The 20,311-nt window shown below is 37.0% G+C and overlaps 1 protein-coding gene across 1 annotated transcript in view; it reads right to left on the reverse strand.

Moving 5' to 3' along the window:
• The window catches only part of THEMIS (thymocyte selection associated), a 204,718-nt gene that overhangs the window by 104,048 nt on the left and 80,359 nt on the right, over nt 1–20,311 (reverse strand). Inside the window, exon 3 of the mRNA XM_066248424.1 lies at nt 19,694–20,152. Within this exon, the coding sequence (XP_066104521.1) occupies nt 19,694–20,152 (459 nt within the window). The remainder of the gene's footprint in view (nt 1–19,693; nt 20,153–20,311) is intronic.

Consider the following 20,311-nt stretch of genomic DNA (forward strand, 5'->3'; position numbering starts at 1 on the left):
CCCTGTGAGAACACAATGAGAAGATAGCTGTCACTGAAACAGGAAGCAGACCCTCATCAGACACCAAATCTGCCAGCATCTTGACCTTGAATTTCCCAGCCCTCAGGACAATAAGAAATAAATTTCTGTTGTGTATAAGCCACCCAGTCTATGATATATTGTTCTAGCCAATAAGTGAACTAAGAAAATACTATAATTAAAATTGTAACTATCTATCACTTATCTTCTCTGTTTCTTTATTTTCCATGTCACCCTTCACCTTCAATAATTCCATATAATTTATTTATTATAACCATTGTTTGTTTGTTTCCCTAGCCTGGAATATATGCTCCTTAGGGACAGGAGTCTTTGATTGTTTTGTCAATGTATCTACATGTTTAGAATGTGCCTGGCACACAGCAGGTATTAAATAATTTGAATGAATTAAAATAATTTCAAGAACAATGTCCTTGATTGAGTATTAAAAAAGTGATCTGGTTTACATGTGGTGTTCAATGTAAAATTTAATTGGAAAGAAAATAGTTTCTACTGCTAAAACTTCTGCTATATATCACAGAAGGTATTATATATTCATTTAAAACTTGTCCATTTAGGTTGTATTTTATCTTAATGGCTGACTAACTACAGTAAATAATTTATTGTTTGGTTTCTACAAAGTAATTATCTAGACATTTTAGAAAATAATAATCATGGTGCATATGCCTCAAGAGGAGATTCAGTACAGGGAAATAGAACATGCAATGAAAATCAACAACTCTTCTGAGGTCAATCAGAGAATTGAAGTCAGAGGGAAAACCATCACTCCTAAAACTAGAGAAGTAGGTGAATACAGAGAGTTACAGCTTAATGGGAGCAAAAATCACTGCTGGAGCAACAACTGGAAGAACATTTTTAGAGTAATTGACTAATTGTTGGAGACTAAGCATGGACAAGCTTGAAAGATAAAATTTCTGGATGGCCAGGTTTAGCAGGCAGTCTGTGGGTTATGAATGAGATAGATTCTATAGGTTGGTTCTTTAGTTGAAATTGTATATAGGTTAGGACAAGTACATTTACCTATTAAATGCAACTTAGAAAGATGTGTGTCTTAACATAGTATTTATTTTTACCTTTATTTGCATATAAATACTTAAACATTTCCAATCCTACAGAACCTATCTTGTTCATAATCTGGGGACTGCCTATACATTCAATAGCACACCAGGTTTTCAAGATAAAGATCAAAGAAAAATTCTTCATGTTTTAGGAAGTGTGAGGGAAAAAGTGACCATTTTGAAATATATTCAGAGAATTTAGTTCTTTCTAAAAAGTAAAATAACTTATCACAGCTTAACTAACTTGGGTTTTTACCAGAGTCTAACCAACATGGGCCAGGGAATTACCCAACTCAGGTCACCTCTCTTCTTCACCATGAGGTAAGGGAAATACCCAGCTCCAACCTCCATTCTCCACTATCCATTCTGTCTGGCTAAGGGGGCGTGAGAAGGAGAAGTGAGAAGTACTTGTGAAGGTTAAAAACTAAAAACACAAGGCTACCAGAAGACTGAGACCTATTTATATGGTCTATCCTCCCCCATACCTTATTGCTCATATCAATAGGACATTTATATAATAATAATGATTACAACCTTTAAAAATGGTATTTATGATTCTATTTAAGAAGCAGTATCCAGGAAAGCCAACAGAGGAGGCAAAAAACAAGGGTACTAAATTAAATTTTAGCTTCTGCCACCAACAGCTATAGCAAACTGTAAACAGCCTATCTCCTAGCAGGTAAACATAAAATTTCACACCAAAGGTCTATTTATATCAGTTTCTTTTACCCAATAGATCATGTCTAGTTTTCAATAAAAAAATTACAAGGTATGTTAAAAGGCAAACAGCATAGTTTGAAGAGACAAAGCAAACATCAAAATTAGACTCAGATATGGCAAAGATTTTGGAATTATCAGACTGAGAATTTATTTTCTTTTCTTTTTTTTAATTTTAATTTTAGAAAATTAAATTTAATGGAGTGACATTGATTAATAAGAGTACACAAGTTTTAGGTAAACATTTCTATAGCATTTGAACTGTTGATTATGTTGCATACCCATCCCCGATATCAGATCATTTTCCATCATTGTATATTTGTTCCTCTTTATTCCCCTCTCCCCACCTCAGACTAAGAATATAAAACATGATTAATATCCTATGGGCACTAGTGAAACAGAAAACATAAGAAATGATGGGTAATGTAAACAGAGAGATGAGAACTCAAAGAAATAATCAAAAAGAAATTCTAGAGACTAAAACCACTGTTAACAGTAATGAAGAATGATTTAGATGTGTTCATACTGGACACAACAAAGGAAGAAAATCAGTGGTTTTGAAGATATATCAATAGAAATTTCCCAAAAAGAAAGGAAAGAAAAATGAATTAAAAATTGAACAGAATATGTGAAACATGTGAAACAATTACAAAAGGTATAACATACATAAACCTGAAAGAAATGAGAATGCCTGAAGGAAAAGAAGAGAGAAAAGAACAGAAGCAATATTTGAGGTAATAGTTCCTAAACATTTTCCAAAATTAATGAAGCATAGAGAATAACAAACAGAATAAATAACAAAAAATCAACATCTAAGCATATCATATTCAAACTACAGAAAAACAAAGAAAAGAGAAAACTTGAAGAAGTCAGAAGAAAAAAGAATCTTGCTGAACTAAGAATAAAAATTACATTGGATTTCTCTCCATAAACCATGAAAACAAAAAGACAGTGTGTACAATATTTAAAGTATTAAAAGAAAAAAAACACATCAACTGAGAATTATGTATCCAAAGTGATTATCCTACAAAAGTCAAGATGGCAAAATATGCCACCCCAAAATGTGCCGCTTTTGCATAAGGATTATTTTGAACTAAAGATACTTGAAAACATCAAATGCAAGAAAGACATTCTGATCTCCTCTTTTTTTCTGGGAACAGGAGACAAAATCTTCCATGTTAAAGATTACTTCTGGTAAACGTTTCCCTTACCAGCAGTAAAGAAACTAGGGGAAGTAAAATATTCTATACAAATAAATGTTCCCCTTACCAGAAGTAAAGAAATTAGAGGAAGTAAAATATTCTATACAAATAAACTTTGTTAAAATAATTCTTACCTTCCTTTAACCTCCTCACATAGTTTAGTTACTTCTTCATAATTGTCTCTGTTTGTTTAACTCTATCTAAAAGCATGTAGATCTCACCATTTTGGGGGGTCTTTATTTTCTGATAAGGATTCCCGTGTCACATAAAACTTAGGTAAATCTGTCATGTAAAATATACATATCTACATAAAGAGAAGAAGAGTGTTAAAGAAGGAATAAATGAAGGCAAATAAAATATTTAATTTCTCCTATTCTTAATTGGCATAACTGATAACAGTTTGTTCAAAATAATAATAGAATAATATACTGGGTAATTATAGCTCATAAATAATGAAAAGAATGACAATAATGTTATTCGGAGAAGGAGAGAGGAGTTGAGAATACTCTGTCATAATGTATCTGCACTACTCAGGAAGTGGTATAATATTGTTTGAACGTGGACTTAGATTACAAATGAAGATTGCCAATTCTACTGAAACCACTAAAAGTATTTTTAAGTATAATTGATATGATGAGAGAAGAGAAAATTGAATCACATAAAAGGAATAATGGAGGTGGGGTGCTGAAAAAGAGTGAAAGAAATAATAAATCTAGTTTGGGAATGGAGATAAAGACGTAAAAACCAGTATAGTTAATGATTAACATGTAATCCAGGCTTGGGATTTCAAATGAGAAGACGGGGTCTGGACAGAAGATCCCCTGAAATTAAGATTATAAGTATGGGTCAACTCCTTGCATACCAGGCAGAGGATGAATAACACTTTCAGGAGGATATCAAAATATTTGAGATTAAGATTAACCAATTTAAATTAAGAATATGACAGATTAATTTGACAGCACAATGGAAGAAAAGCCAAAATCAGAGTATTTGCTTTTGTGTGTGTGTCTACTACCTGCAATGAAGCCCATAGGTACCCAATGTACTGACAATTCAATCTGCCTGATTATTTTGCATCAACTTCAAATGTTTTTTATTCTGCTCTCATGTCTGTTAATACAGTAGAACAAAATCCTTCTTAGTTGTTTTATACTATTCTCTTTACTCTTTCAAGTTTTAAGTTCTCCATAGCCAGAAGTTAAAATAAAAATTTATATTTGTTCAAAATTACCTAGAATTTTGAAATTATATCCTAAATTATAAAACTGGAGGAGGATTAACAAATTTTCATGACAAATTTGATTATTATCTAAACATATGTCAAGACAAAGAAAAATAAATCAACACTGTTTCTTATAAAAAAAAACCTTGTCATGCTTATAAAACTATGCTAAAAATCAAGAGAGGAGAAAAACACGATAAAAGTTTTATAATCTTTTGTCAATTTGTCAGCTTTATAATACCACTGCTTATATGTATTTCAGTATACATAATTCTAGTCATGTGTATGTGTGTGTGTTACATATTCTTTAAACAAATATTTGTTATTTTATAATTGGAAAATATAATTTTCTGTCCACTCACCCACCCCAGCAAAACAAACAACAATAAAAGCAATCTATAGAGCGTAAGCTAAATTAGAAAAATTCCCCAAAAGTTATATTGACTTCAAAATGAGCAAGAGATAAGAAGGTAACAATTCAAAGCACTGGAGACATTCCTCAATGTGTTTATTACAAATTTTCAAGTTTTTGGCTAATCTGAAGTAAAAATAATATATACTCATGCAAACTTCAACTTCCCAAATATTCTTTCTGGGAGATCATGAATTGTTCTTGCTTGGGTATGTTTATTGGTAATTTGTGAGGAGCCACTGAGCCACTTCACTCACAGGTGTAAGGTACCAAAAACTACAGAATTAATATTAATATTTTAAGAGGCTTGAAATTATTAATTTGGGTTAAGGTGTGCAGAGAAATTGGGAGAATAGTCTCTGTACTGTGTGATTGGCATAACCAGGATGGCCCTTGGCATTATATTGTAAATGCAAAGGGGAGGAAAACATGGATCCCCAGACATTCCACCACACCTGTGGGGAAAGGGGTGAATGGCTAGCCAGGTGCAGGAAGAGAAAAGCCAAAATAAACCTTTTCTTATAACTATGAGCCATTTGCGGGCATTTGTCCCCACGGAAACTACCTCTCCTATGTAAATGTATGTGGTTAATACATGTGACTCTGGACAGAGAGATGGCGGATGAACACTAGAAAATATAGGAATGCCTTTTAATATGTAAAGAGACATCTTTCTACCAATGTGTTGATTTGTAAATTTTGTTTTCTCCAAAAGGATGTATGGCTTGCAAATTGAACATGGTCCTAACATGTTAAAGGACATATTACTATAACCAATAGTGGTAAAAGGCTCCTAATTACAATTTTTGCTTCTGTATTTACAAAACTATAAAAACTAGGTAAAACAAAGGGCCAGCGCGCCTCCCTCAGATTTCTGTTGGAGTTGCCGCCGCTTGGCCAAGCTAGACAATAAAGCTTTGGTGTGTAATCGACGGACCTTGTTCGTGTCTTCAATGTTTCGGGTCCCTCCCAATTAGGCTTAACAATTTGAAAGGGAGCTCTTGTGAAAAAAAAAAAATGTCCATTCCATTTTTTTCAAAAAGGCTGCACAGGTTTGCTCTTTATGTTGCTGAGTCATTTCACTAAACTCTGTCTGCCTATTCTCTTAGGGAAAGCCCCTGAAAAGTCGTGGCTGATGTTCATCATAATGTGGTACTTTTCTGCATTTCCCACTGCAACAACTCTTTTAGCTACCTGTGAATTTGGGGAACCACATTAAATATTATTTTTTAAAAAGTAAAGATTTACCATTAAGCTTGAACAATGTTGGGTAATGCATGTTTCCTTGGAGAATTAATTTTAATTCTAGAATATACTCAATCTCAATTCAGCATACGGGGACCTGTCTTTTATAATTGGACCTGACTTTGTAGTGTAGGGCTGGAATTCTACTGAGTCAATCCTATTTGAATGTTGAAGGCAAAGTTTGTTTTTTGGGATTTTTTTTTGGTTGTTTTGTGTGTGTGTGTGAAAGAGACAGAGAGAGACAAAGAGAGGGACAGATAGAGACAGACAGACAGGAAGGGAGAGAAATGAGAAGCATCAACTCTTTGTTGCGGCACCATAGTTGTTCATTGATTGCTTTCTCACATGTGCCTTACCCCCGGGGGCTACTGCAGACCCAGTGACCCCTTGGTCAATCCAGAGATCTTGGGCTCAAGCTGGTGAGCCTTGCTCAAACCAGATGAGCCCGCATTCCAGCCGGTAACCTTGGAGGGTCCTCCACACCCCTGTCTGACGCTCTATCCACTGCGCAACCACCTGGTCAGGAAAAGGCAAAGTGTTTTTATCTAAACAAGTTTGGTAAATTTTAGGCCTGCAGTTCCTCTCAATTTATAGTTCTGCCTAAATAATTCTTTAACAACAATAATAATTCATATATTTGCTGAAATTTTGCTAAGAATAATTTGTTTGCTATTTAGTTTTCAAAACTATACTTAGTTCTCTCAAAAGTGCATTCATAAATTTCATCTCCAGTTCTCAAATATTCAGTAAATTGTTTTGTTTACATTTGCATCACATTATACCCTTTATGGTGCTTCTTAGATGCACTAATAATTTTTTAGTGCTGTCTTATTCTAGACTTTTAAATTAAAATTTACTTTATAGTTCATCCATTTGGTCTCAGTTTTCTTTATGACTTTTCTGTCCTTTTTTAATTTAATTAATTTCATTACAACTTAAGAGAAGCTATACTGTGATTTTCCATTTTATTAGATGGTTCTCTTCTGGTTCTACTACTGCTTGTATTTAGAAATAGAGAAAGTGCCTTTTGGATTACTCTCTAATATTTGTAGCAGAAAGAAAATCATGACCCTCATTAAGAAATTAAGATTAATTTAAAATGAATATACTGACTTTGATATGGGTTTATTTGTAATACTGCTATGTCTTACATTTTCACTTGGTTTATAAATACTAAATAAAGTGAATAGCTATTTCTTATACTGGATGATACATGTCAACATCTTTTCCCTAATGACATTTGTAATGGTTAATTTTATGTGTCAACTTGACTGGGCTATTGTACCCAGTTACTTAACTGGAGTAATCAGGTGTTGCTGTGAAAGTATTTTGTAGGTATGGCTAAAACCTAAATTAGTTGACTTTAAGTAAATGGTGTTACTCTCAATAATGTGGCTGAGCCTCATCGAATCAATCAGTCGAAGGCATCAAGAGCAAAAGTGAGGTTCCCCAGAGAAGAAATTCTGCCTCAAGACTGCAGCATCGCACTGTGGTTTTAATTTGTATTTCTTTGACAATTAGTGAAGTTGAGCATTTTTTCATATGTCTATTGGCCATCTGTATATCCTCTTGGGAGAATATATTTCAGGTCCTTTGCCCTTTTTGTGTGTGTGTGACAGAGACAGAGAGAGAGAGACCGAGAGAGGAACAGGTAGGGACAAACAAGAAGGAAGAGAGGTAAAAAGCATAAATTCTTTATTGCGGCACCTTAGTTGTTCATTGATTACTTTCTCATATGTGTTTGACTGGGGAGCTACAGCAGATTGTGGGACCCCTTGCTCAAGCCAGTGACCTTGGGTCCAAGCCGGTAAGCTTTGCTCAAACCAGATGAGCCTGCGCTCAAGCCGGTGACCTCGGGGTTTTGAACTTGGGTCCTCTTTGTCCCAGTCCGATGCTCTATCCACTGAGCCACAGCCTTGTCAGGCTTTTTTGCCCATTTTTTTAATTGGATGGTTTTTTAGGTGTTGAATTTTATAAATTCTTTTATAAATTTTGGATTCTAATCCCTTATCAAATGTCTTGGTGAGTATGTTCTCTCATTCAGTGGGTTGTCTTTTCATTTTGTTGATGTCTTTTCACTTTGTTGTGCAAAAACTTTTTAGTTTAATGTGGACCTATTTGTTTATTTTTTTTCTCTTATTTCTCTGGCCTGAGGAAATATATATGAAAAAATATTGCACCTCACACTTGTCAGGATGGCTATCATCAGTAAATCAACAAACAAGTGATGGTGAGTGTATGGAAAAAAGGAAAGCCTCACGTCCTGTTGGTAGGAATACAGATTGGTGCAGCCACTGTGGAAAGCAGTATGGAGTTATCTCAGAAAATTAAAAATGGAACTGCCTTTGGACCCAACAATGCCACTTCTGGGCATTTATCCTAAGAATATCAAAACACTCACTAATTCAAAAGAATATATGCACCCCTATGTTCATTTAAGCATTATTTATAATAGCCAAGATTTGGAAATAGTCCCCAAATGTCCATCAGTAAATATGTAGATAAAAAAGTATGGTACACTTATACAAGTGGAATGGTATGAGGCCATAAAAAGAAGGCACCGTTACCTTTTGCAACAGCATGGATGGACCTAAAGAGCATTATACTAAATGAAATAAGCTAGTCAGAGAAAGACAGGTACCATATGATTTTGTTTATATGTGGAATCTAATTAACAAAATGAACTAACCAGCAAAGTAGGAACAGCCTCAGATACAGAGAGAAGGCTGACAGCTATCGGGGCAGGGGGGATGGTAAGGTAAGAGTGTGGAAAAATAGAGCAGACAAGGACAAAAAAAAAATAACCTCACGGACATGGACAACAGTGTGGTGATTGCCAGGGCAGAGGAAAGAGGTGGAGAAAGATATAGAGGGGTAAACGGCGGTGGACTGAAGGAAGACTTGACTTGGGAGTTGCACACACATATGGTGTACAGAGATGTGTTGTAGAATTGGGCACCTGAACGTGCGTAATTATGTTCACCACTGGCACTACAATAAATGCAATTAAAAAATGAAAAAGGAAGACCTCAGCTCAACTTCTGCTTGAGTTTCCAGCCTTCCCGCCTGTCCTATAGATGTAAAATACACTGGCCACCTAATTGCATGAGCTAAGTCATTAATAAATTAATTAAAATATAATTAACTATATGTACTGTTTCTGTGGAGAACATTGGCTGATAAAACATTAATTGTTGGTAGTGTAAGAATAAACAAATCCATATAGATAGTAAAAACTGTACTTTCTTCTACTTGCTTTTGATATTTTTATTAGCAATAAGATAACTGCCTAAAGGAAGAAAATAAAGTGAAAACTGAAAAGAGTATCTACTGCCCTGACCGGGTTGGCTCAGCGGTAGAGCGTTGGCCTAGCGTGCGGAGGACCCGGGTTCGATTCCCGGCCAGGGCACACAGGAGAAGCGCCCATTTGCTTCTCCACCCCTCCGCCGTGCTTTCCTCTCTGTCTCTCTCTTCCCCTCCCGCAGCCAAGGCTCCATTGGAGCAAAGATGGCCCAGGCTCTGGGGATGGCTCTGTGGCCTCTGCCCCAGGCGCTACAGTGGTTCTGGTCGCAACATGGCGACGCCCAGGATGGGCAGAGCATCGCCCCCTGGTGGGCAGAGCGTCGCCCCTGGTGGATCTCGGTCGGGCGCATGCAGGAGTCTGTCTGACTGTCTCTCCCTGTTTCCAGCTTCAGAAAAATGAAAAGAAAAAAAAAGAAAAGAAAAGAGTATCTACTGTTCTAAATATCATGTTAAGTAACAGCACCTTCATAGACACATAAGGAAAAGAATCACTATAAAAATTGAACCTGAATATATTAGGCGGAACACTTGAATCTATGTAAACACAAATTAAAATCAATTTAAAAATTGAACCTGTGATATGAATATAGATAATATTAATTTTTGTGCCACAAAGTGAATATTTATTCTCCTTAGATAATAAATTCATTTTTATAATTCCAATCTGGATAGGATAATTAAGAAAACCATTTGTTACCTAAGAACTTTGTACTGTGCAATATTATATACAGAAGCAATTATTTGAGTTGTTTCATTCATTCGTGTATTTTTGACTTATTGAACATTGAAAATTTACTTTATCTCAAGCACTGATAAGATAAAAATAAATATATAAGAAATTGATTAGTATTTTTTTAAATGACTGAAAATTATGTTTCATTAAAATTGTTTATAAATTACACTTATCATTTATCAATAATGACAACCAACCCTCTTAGGATTATACTAGGTGCAGGTAAAACTCTGGGCTAGAACTATCTAAACAGAAAGTGAGGTTTATAGGTGAAATACCGTATTTTTTGCTCCATAAGACACACCAGACTATAAGACATGCCTAGGGTTTTAAAGAATAAAATAAAAAAGTATATATTCTGAACCAAATGGTGTGTTAAAATATTTAATAAAATACCATATTTTTAGCTCCATAAGATGCACAGGCAATTTCCCCTTCACTTTTGGGTGGGGGAAATAGTATGTCTTATAGAGTGAAAAATACGGTATGTTGACTTCCAAAAATAAGTAAGTAAGTAAAGACTGAGATAGGGAAAAAAGGTACAAAGAATCTAAAAGATTTCTGCAATCCTTAAAGTAAGTGAAAATGAAACTCAGATGAAAAAATGGTAAATGATTTGGCAGAACAGATAAAGGAAAGCCTACATGCCTAAAAACTTTTGTGAAAAGTCAGATTCTTAGCCCCAAAGAAGGCCCCTTATGTCTATGAATGCTAAGTGAAATAAGCCAGTTAGAGAAAGACAGGACCATATGATTTTGTTTATATGAAGAATCTACAGTTCGAAACCCAGCACTTGTCTGGTCAAGGCACGTATGGAAGTTGATACTTCCTGCTCCTCCCTCCTTTCACTCTCTCTCTCTCTCTCTCTCTCTCTCCTCTCTAAAATGAATAAATAAAAAAAATAAAATAAATAGAAAAAAGATTGCCTATTCTTAAAAAAAAAGAGAAAGAATCTAATGACAAAATGAACTAACAAGCACAGCGGATACAGACTCACACACAGGGAGCAAGCTGACAGCAGTTGAGGCGGAGGGTGGCTGGGTGAGTGAGGGTGGTGCCTTACCTCTACACACTGGAGGCATAAGGCTCCTCTGACGTGGAAGAGGAGCCAGGTGCAAAAACAAGGAAAGTGAATGTTTGGAAAGTGTTTAAGCCAGGCTCCACCTCTAATCTGGGGAAGATAAGTGACCACCCTTCCACCTCTTTCTCTGCAGGAAACAGGTAGAGGGTCCCAGAGTCTGAAAACCAGGCATAGGGGGACAGGAGAGAACCACGGCGTCTAAAGCAAAGGAGGTAAGTCTAAGTCTGCGGGGAAACGGTGGACCCTCAGCCACCTCTCACTCAACTACAGCAGTTTCACCATCTCCAGAAGATAGCACGAAGATTCTTCTCAGGTAGAACTGAGTACATCCAGGAGTAAAGACTCACAGAACCCGAGTTTGGGGGAAATGTGCTGATAAAAAATTTGGCAAAATGAAGTCTAAAATTCATAAACAAAGAGCTTGTATATAAATAGTGCCTCACCTGTTTATTAAAAAGTGCCTCACATGCAAATATGAAAAAGAATGACAGGCCAACACTATTTCTTAACAAAAAGCCCAAAAGAGGCAGATAAAATGGAAGGAGCCTTGGAAAACTCTAGAAAAATTGTAAAATAGTCTCAGATAAAATATTGCTTCTTTAAAAGAAGAACATAGTAACATTTTTAAAATTATGTAGGAAATAACTCTTGGAAATTAAAAATATGATAGCTAAAATTAAAAATTCATTAAAACAGTTAGAAATGTAGTTAAAGAATTTTCCCCGAAGGTAAACCAAAGACAAGGGAACATAAAATAGGGAAGAAAAATGTCTTAGAACAGCGTGAGAGCTGCAACGTGAGCTCAGGAGTTACAGAACGAGAGATGAGGAAAAGTGGTTAAAAGGAAGTTGTCAAAGAAATCTCAGAAATGAAGGGCTGAATTTCCAATACTAAAAATGTCATCCCAGTGAAAGAACAGCCGACTCCCTGCAAAGTGCGGTGCTCTGAAACTTCAGGAGACCGCAGAGAACCTCTGTGGAGGGCAGAACATGTGGAAGGCCAACAGTGGAAGGCAGAACATGGGGGAGGGAAACTTTCAAAATCCTGGGAAGAAACTATATCAACCTGGAATTCTATAAGTAGCCAAACTATCAATCTTATGAGAGTAGAGAAGAATGATTTTTCAAATATTCAGGTCCTCTAATTAACAAATTAATATTCTCGGCACTTATCTAAGGAAGCAAGTGGGGCATGGGTTCCTGCAAACGGAAAGAAATCCAAGATAGCGGTTATTTTATTTCAGAAATTGCTACTAGACCCAGAAGCAAGTCCAAGGGGAACTACCAAAAAGGATTGAAAATGTACGTCTCAGGACAGCACTGTTACGGACTTGGACTGTGTCCCCCAATATTCATATTTTGAAACCCTAAAAACCCTCCCCTCCAATATGATGGTACTAGGAGGTTGAGCCTTTAGGAGGTGATTTAAATTACATAAATCATAAGAGTGAAGTCCTCACAAATGGGATTAGTGACCTTAGAAGATTTAAGAGAACTTGCTTCCTCTCTCTGCTCTCCACCATGAGAGGCAACATTGAGAAATCAGGAGTGTGCAACCTGGAAGAGGTTCTAGAACTCAACCTTGAGGGGTCCTGCTCTCAGACTTTCAGGCCTCCAGAGCTGGGAGAAATAAAATCCTGTTGTTAATAATCCATCCAGTCTGTTATAGCTGCTTGAGCTAATTTAGACAAGCCCTAATTGCAGTAGGTCTAGAGAGCAACAAATTCAAAACAGAGCACAAGAATGAGTGGCTTGAGAAGGAATACTTGCAGGGAAAAAAAGAAAAGAAAAAGTAGATTTTACAATCTTACAATTTGGAAAATTGCAGTGAAAGGCTTTTTTTTTTTTTTTTTTAACAGAGATGTTAAAGAATACTTTCATAATTAGGAGAGGACTAAAGAAAAACAAGCTTAAAATAAAAAGGTCATTATTACTGAAAACCAAAAATTTAAATAAAATAGAATTATAGTCATTAATCACCACTTAATTCAGCAGCAAATTGTCACAATAAAGAAAATAATCTACCATATACTGAGAGAATGGGGTAAGAGAAGAGAAAGTAGAAATATAAGATAATTAAATCATGCCTGACCTGTGGTGGTGCAGTGGATAAAGGGTCGACCTGGAACACTGAGGTCACTGGTTCGAAACCCTGGGCTTGCCTGGTCAAGGCACATATGGGAGTTGATGTTTCCTGCTCCTTCCCCTTCTCTCTCTCTCTCTCTCTCTCTCTCATCTCTCTAAAATTTAATAAATAAAATGTAAAAAAAAATTTAAAAATCTTTATCACCATATGAGGTAGTAGTTAGTTACTATCTAAAGTTGATGACTTGAAAAATAGAAAAATCTCTGTATTATTTGGAAATGTAAATGCAAATACCAGCAAGCAGGGATGGAAAGTTTTAAGAAGTCACATTGGAATAGCATAATATGTGGGAAATTAGGGAATGATCAAAGGCATAAAATTTGCTGATAACTTTGTTATTTTTTTTAACACTATTTGACTTCTTTTGACTTAGATAAAGATTGGGTTTGTTTTTAAAAATAAAAAGAGAGAGAGATACTCAAAATACTAAAAGATCAATTTTTTTGCTACAAATTTATTACTTAATAAATAATATTCATATAGAGCTTTTCTGATGTCAGTTTTCTGCTTCTGTGATTTTAGTCTTCTGCTTATAAGTGAATTAATAATATATTTAAGCAAAAACTGTATCCCCAAACTTTGGAAGGCACTGTTTTTCTTCTGAAAGAAAATGCAGTTTTTCAATTCTTAAAATTCTAGCTGAGAAAAAAATAAATATCAATCTTTACTTCAAAACATAACACTATTAAAAATTTTATTTCTTATTTTTTCATTAAGTGAAAGGCAGGGAGGCAGAGAAATACTCCGGCGTGTGCTCCCACCGGAATTCATATGGCAGGCCCCTACAGGGCAATGTTATGTCCACTGGAGATACTGCTCTGTTGCTCAGTAACCAAGCTATTTGAGTGCCTGAGGCCATGGCTGTGGGAGAGGGAGAGAGCGAGAAGGAAGGAGTAGGGGGAGAGGTGGAGAAGCAGATAGTCATTTCTTCTGTGTGCCCTGATTAGGAACCTGAGGCAAGGCCATGGAGCCATCTTCAGTAAACTGGGCCAACTTGCTCAAACCATTCAAGCCATGGCTGCAGGAGCGGGGGGGGGGGGGGGGGGGGGAGGGGGGAGCAGAGAGGGGGAGCAGGAGGGGTGGAGAAGCAGAAAGTCACTTCTCCTGTGTGCCCTGACTAGGAATCAAACCCAGGACTTCCACACACTGAGCAGATGCTCTACTGATCAGCCAACTGGCCAGGGCCCCATTAAAAAGTTTTAATGGGGCCCTGGCCGGTTAGCTCAGTGGTAGAGCGTTGGTCTGGCATGCAGGAGTCCCGGGTTTGATTCCCGGCCAGAGCACACAGGAGAAAAGCGCCCATCTACTTCTCCACCCCTCCTCCTCTCCTTCCTCTCTGTCTCTCTCTTCCCCTCCCGCAGCCAAGGCTCCATTGAAGCAAAGTTTGCCCGGGCGTGCTGGGGATGGCTCCATGGCCTCTGCCTCAGGTGCTAGAATGACTCTGATTGCAGCAGAGCTACGCCCCAGATGGGCAGAGCATCACCCCCTGGTGAGCATGCTGGGTGGATCCCAGTTTGGCACATGCAGGAGTCTGTCTGACTGCCTCCCCATTTCCAACTTCAGACAAATACAAAAAAAAAAAGTTTTAATGAAAAAGACCTCTGTTTTTTTTTGAAGCAAACTAAATAGCTGATTTAACTTTTTATTTGCAAATATTATGCATCCCATTTCTTATGCTAATATGAATTTTATCTCCCTGTAAAAGGCACAAATAGGTTTCTTATGATTTAAATGAGACCAATAATTAGAGATCTGGGACAATTATTTATACCTATTTTCTAAAAAGATATATATTTTTGAAAAAAATATTAAATGTATGTGAAAATTAGGGTGGGGTTTCAGGACTGTAATGAGGATTACGACCAAGAATTTCCAGGAACAAATATTTCATTTATTTATTTATTTTTTTACAGAGACAGAGAATGAGTCAGAGAGAGGAATAGACAGGGACAGACAGACAGGAATGGAGAGAGATGAGAAGCATCAATCATTAGTTTTTCATTGCGCATTGCAACACCTTAGTTGTTCATTGATTGCTTTCTCATACGTGCCTTGACCGTGGGCCTTCAGCAGACCAAGTAACCCCTTGCTCGAGCCAGCGACCTTGGGTCCAAGCTGGTGAGCTTTGCTCAAACCAGATGAGTCTGCACTCAAGCTGGCGACCTCAGGGTCTCGAACCTGGGTCCTTCTGCATCCCAGTCCGACGCGCTATCCACTGCGCCACCTCCTGGTCAGGCACAAATATTTCATTTAAACACTTTTTTTTTTTTTTGGAGCCTAAATTTTTATAATACTGTATTTAAAATTAACCCCAAATGTAGATTATCTTTTATTCTCTTTCTCTATTTACTATCTATATTCTTTTCCTATCAAATTAATATTTTGTAGCTTCCTGTAATTCTCAATATTTTTTATATCTTGCATTTTACTTAAAGTTTCATGGAAACTTGCTACCCCTACCTCAGATCTATTCTTTCTTATGTCACTTTAGAAAGGAAAAACTCCAGCCAAGAGGGATCTGAACCATGTCTGACCCTCAAGGCCATCAGAAAGCAATTTAGTAATATGTCCTTGACTTCACAGCAAGTTTGAATCTTCACTTTAAGAAAGAATAATGTAAAACAAGACTATGATCAATTTTTAAAATAGTCTACACTATATGTAGAAGAAAAGTGCCTACAACAAGATTTGTAAGAGCTAAGCATTTTGTGCTGGACACCCATCGTCTATTTCTAGGAAATATTCTGCAGTCAGTAAACATGCAAAGCAGTCTCATAGATAACCTGTCCTGAAATTGTAATACAATAGGAACTAATGTTTTAAATAAACCTTAAGAATTTAAGGATCCAAAATAATTAAAATCAAAATTCAATTAAATATCATTAAAGAAGGGAACTTGGACAATACCATTTTAGAGGGATCTTGTTTTAGCCAAAGGATTTCTTCTGGGATCTTCTGGGATCTAAGTTTATCTAAACAATTCTGTTTAAATCCCTTGCTCTTCTATCGGTGTTTAAATTTAACAAACTGCACCACCATCCAGCCAGTAGATCAAACCAGAAACCCAGAAATCTTGATGTCAAGTTGATGTTTTTCCCCTTTTAATAGTGGTTCATATTCTCCTTGTTGTATTTCTTAAATACTGTACCTGTTAGAACCAACTACTTTTCTCTGTACCTTTAAATCACTATTGTATTAATCCCCAGCACTCAGCTGCAAACCAAATGGATTTAATATACTCCTCTGACCCTGCTACTCCCAGCCAGAAAACCTTTACTCATTTGCCATTTAAACAAATGTTAATCATTAGCACACATTTCAAAACCCCCCATGACTTATTCCACTCCCTCACTGTGTGATCTGGTACTTGTCTCAGCCTGCGTTCCCCTCTATTTCTTTTTTTTTTTTTTTTTTTTTTTTTGTATTTTTTCAAATGGGGAGAGACAGTCAGACAGACTCCCGCATGCGCCCGACCAGGATCTACCTGGCACGCCCACCAGGGGGTGATGCTCTGCCCTTCTGGGGCGTTGCTCTGCTGCGACCAGAGCCACTCTAGCTCCTGGGGCAGAGGCCAAGGAGCCATCCCCAGCGCCCGGGCTATCTTTGCTCCAGTGGAGCCTCCGCTGCGGGAGGGGAAGAGAGAGACAGAGAGGAAGGAGAGGGGGAGGGGTGGAGAAGCAGATGGGCGCTTCTCCTGTGTGCCCTGGCCGGGAATCAAACCCAGGACCTCTGCACGCCAGGCCGACGCTCTACCACTGAGCCAACTGGCCAGGGCCTCCCCTCTGTTTCTTCACACCACTTGTACTACATCTCCAAGCACTTGCTCACCGGCTCTACCACCAGCGGCTAGCACTTCCTACAAAGTTGTCCCTACCTTGTTTACCTATCTCCTAGTCATTCTTCAGGTCTTTGTTTAAATGTATTTTCTCAGAGAAGCCTCTCTTGATCCTAACTGAATCCATTAAAGGTAACCATTTTATTCAAATGCTTAGGCACTGTGTTGGCCTCCATTTGCAGATGTGCGATAAAGATGCCAATGGTTTTAGATAATTTTAAAATGAGAAAATGCTTGCATTATTTATGTATATTGAGGAAATTTATTAATTTTAAGATGACTAACAAAGCACTAAAGCAGGGGTCCTCAAACTTTTTACACAGAGGGCCAGTTCACTGTCCCTCAGACTATTGGAGGGCCAGATTATAAAAAAAACTATGAACAAATCCCTATGCACACTGCACATACCTTATTTTAAAGTATAAAAACAAAACGGGAACAAATACAATATTTAAAATAAAGAACAAGTAAATTTAAATCAACAAACTGATCAGTATTTCAATGGGAACTATGGGCTTGCTTTTGGCTAATGAGATGGTCAATGTCTGGTTTCATATTTGTCTAGTGGTAACAAGTGATATGACGCACTTCCGGAGCCATGAGCGGATATCCTGCGTCACCGGAAGTAGTACTGTATGTGAGTGATGCCACGCTTTGTAGCGCCGCCACATACAGTACTCCAGGAGCACAGGCTCCTCTCACTGACTACCAATGAAAGAGGTGCCCCTTCCAGAAGTGCAAGTGCGGTGGGGGCCAGAAAAATGGCCTCAGGGGGCCGCATGCAACCCACGGGCCATAGTTTGGGGATCCCTACACTAAAGTGAGATTTAAAATTTTTGTGACCTCATTTTTTTTTTTTTGGTCAAATTAAAAGACATAATCATGCCTTGGCCTCAATCTTTCAGAGTATTAAAAAATAATCACTACTGCCTGACCAGGCCGTGGCGCAGTGGATAGAGTGTCGGACTGGGATGCAGAAGACCCAGGTTCGAGACCCCAAGGTCGCCAGCTTGAGTGCAGGCTCATCTGGTTTGAGGTCGTTGGCTTCAGCAAGGGGTTGCTCAGAATGCTGAAGGACTGCGGTCAAGGCACATGTAAGAAAGCAATCAATGAACAACTAAGGTGTTGCAACGCGCAATGAAAAACTAATGATTGATGCTTCTCATCTCTCTTCGTTTCTGTCTGTCTGTCCCTGTCTATCCCTCTCTCTGACTCACTCTCTGTCTCTGTAAAAAATAAAAATAAATAAATAAAAATTAAAAAAAAAAAAGTTCAAAAACCACCTAGTGAGAAAATGTGTGGTATGCTCTAACTACAGTGAAAGCTCCTTTAAAAAAATAAAAAATAAAAATTAAAAATAAATAATAATCACTACTTAGTGTAATTCCTTACATATACATAGACCTTTGATTCAAGTAAATTAACCAATTTCTGGTTAAATTATTTATGTGTAGCAAAAACACAACATGTAGTTCTAACACCTACCCAAACTTTCACATCAACCTTTTTTTATAATTCTGTAAGTGATTAATAATATTAATGGGAACAGGGATATATAGAATTTGAGAGAGGGATATACTTTGACCAAATATTTTTACATACTACTTTATGTTCTCAAGTGTATTACATAAAGTGCCTGAATTGAACCTTATTTCATTTGCAATACAACTATAAGACAAAGGGATATGATCATCCTTTCTTCATAAACACAGTTTTAATGGCTCACCAAAGCCACACCACCTATTCAGTTATTGATCCTGACTTAGACCTCAGGACTTTTTTTTTTTTTTTTTTTTAATATATGTGTCATTTTATTTTAATTTTTTAAATATTTTTTTATTTATTCATTTTAGAGAGGAAGGGGGGAGAGAGAAAGAGAGAGAGAGAGAGAGAGAGAGGAGAGAGAGGAGAGAGAGGAGAGAGAGGCAGGGGGGAGGAGTTGGAAGCATCAACTCCCATATGTGCCTTGACCAGGCAAGCCCAGGGTTTCGAACCGGCGACCTCAGCATTTCCAGGTCGACGCTTTATCCACTGCGCCACCACAGGTCAGGCCAGACCTCAGGACTTTTGACTTCAAGTTCAGAACTCTTTACTCTAGACTTACCCTGATTATGTACTTAATCTTGAAATTTTAAAATATTAATTTGTTTAGTGCAACAATGCTGTCTCTTGCTATTCCTATTTAAAAATGCAAATAATCCTCAGAAGAATACATAAAGAAAGCACACCTATGAGTAAATTAATTTGTCACATCGTTTTCCTTAAGTCATAGGGACTTCCAGTTAGTAGGAAAGATTACCAGTGATGGTGACTGAAGAAAAAGGTTGTCACAAAAATAGAAGTGAGGGACATATTAAGGAAACCATTTTTATTGCTTTTTTGACTACCCTCATTCAAAAAAGCCTCTTTCTAACCAAATATAGCTTTTTTCTGACCATATTGAACTAGCAGTGATAAAAAAGATTGAGTATTTTAATGTCTATGAGACACAGCACCTTACATTTAGATAGCAGCACATAATTTACAATATATGGTTATTCAATTTGATCCTTGCAACAAATAATGTGCTTTGCTTATTTGTAGACAAGAATCTAACTCTCAGAGAGCTTAATGGACGAGTCCAATTCTTCACTCTGAAGTCTTTCTCTTTCCCAAACCCCACGATACTTCTGCTCATAGAGCATTATTTTCAGTGAATACTTACATTTCATCACACCTTGAATTTCATAAACAGGCTTGAGTATCAAAGCACCATAAAAACCTTTAGGGAAAGGATTCATTAAGTCCCATTTATTTGAAAAATCTGTAAGTTTCACAGTTCGTGTTCTGTTCTTGGGTATCTTCCATTCAACAATCTCTTTTAGAGTATAAATATGTTCATCTTCGCACTCATAGAATTCTCCTTCTTGTGACAAAGGCAAAGTAAATGAATGATTTTGTTGATTCCTTACCACTCCACAGTTCACCATTATTTCTCCATTGATTTCTTCAACTGAGTTGAGCATGATTTGCTCACCCTGCTTTATGATGAAGTTCTCTAGTTTTATATCCTTCTGATGATAGAAGCAAGGATGCCCTAGTCTACTTGGTCCAATAGGGATGGTCCTTGTAATTTCTTCCATAGAAAGGTATGGAGTTTTATCAGCCACAATCTTAAAAAGACCTAAAAACAAAATTGTGTGAATTAAAAAAAGTTCTTACAATGAATAAAGATCATAGCTAGAGAATGATAAGACAAGTATAATGCAGCTTTTTTTTTTTTACCATCTTAACCATCTTTATGTATACAGTTCAGTAGAGTTAAGTGTGTACACATTATGCT

Source organism: Saccopteryx bilineata, chromosome 12, assembly GCF_036850765.1.
Source record: "Saccopteryx bilineata isolate mSacBil1 chromosome 12, mSacBil1_pri_phased_curated, whole genome shotgun sequence".
Classification (NCBI taxonomy): domain Eukaryota; kingdom Metazoa; phylum Chordata; class Mammalia; order Chiroptera; family Emballonuridae; genus Saccopteryx; species Saccopteryx bilineata.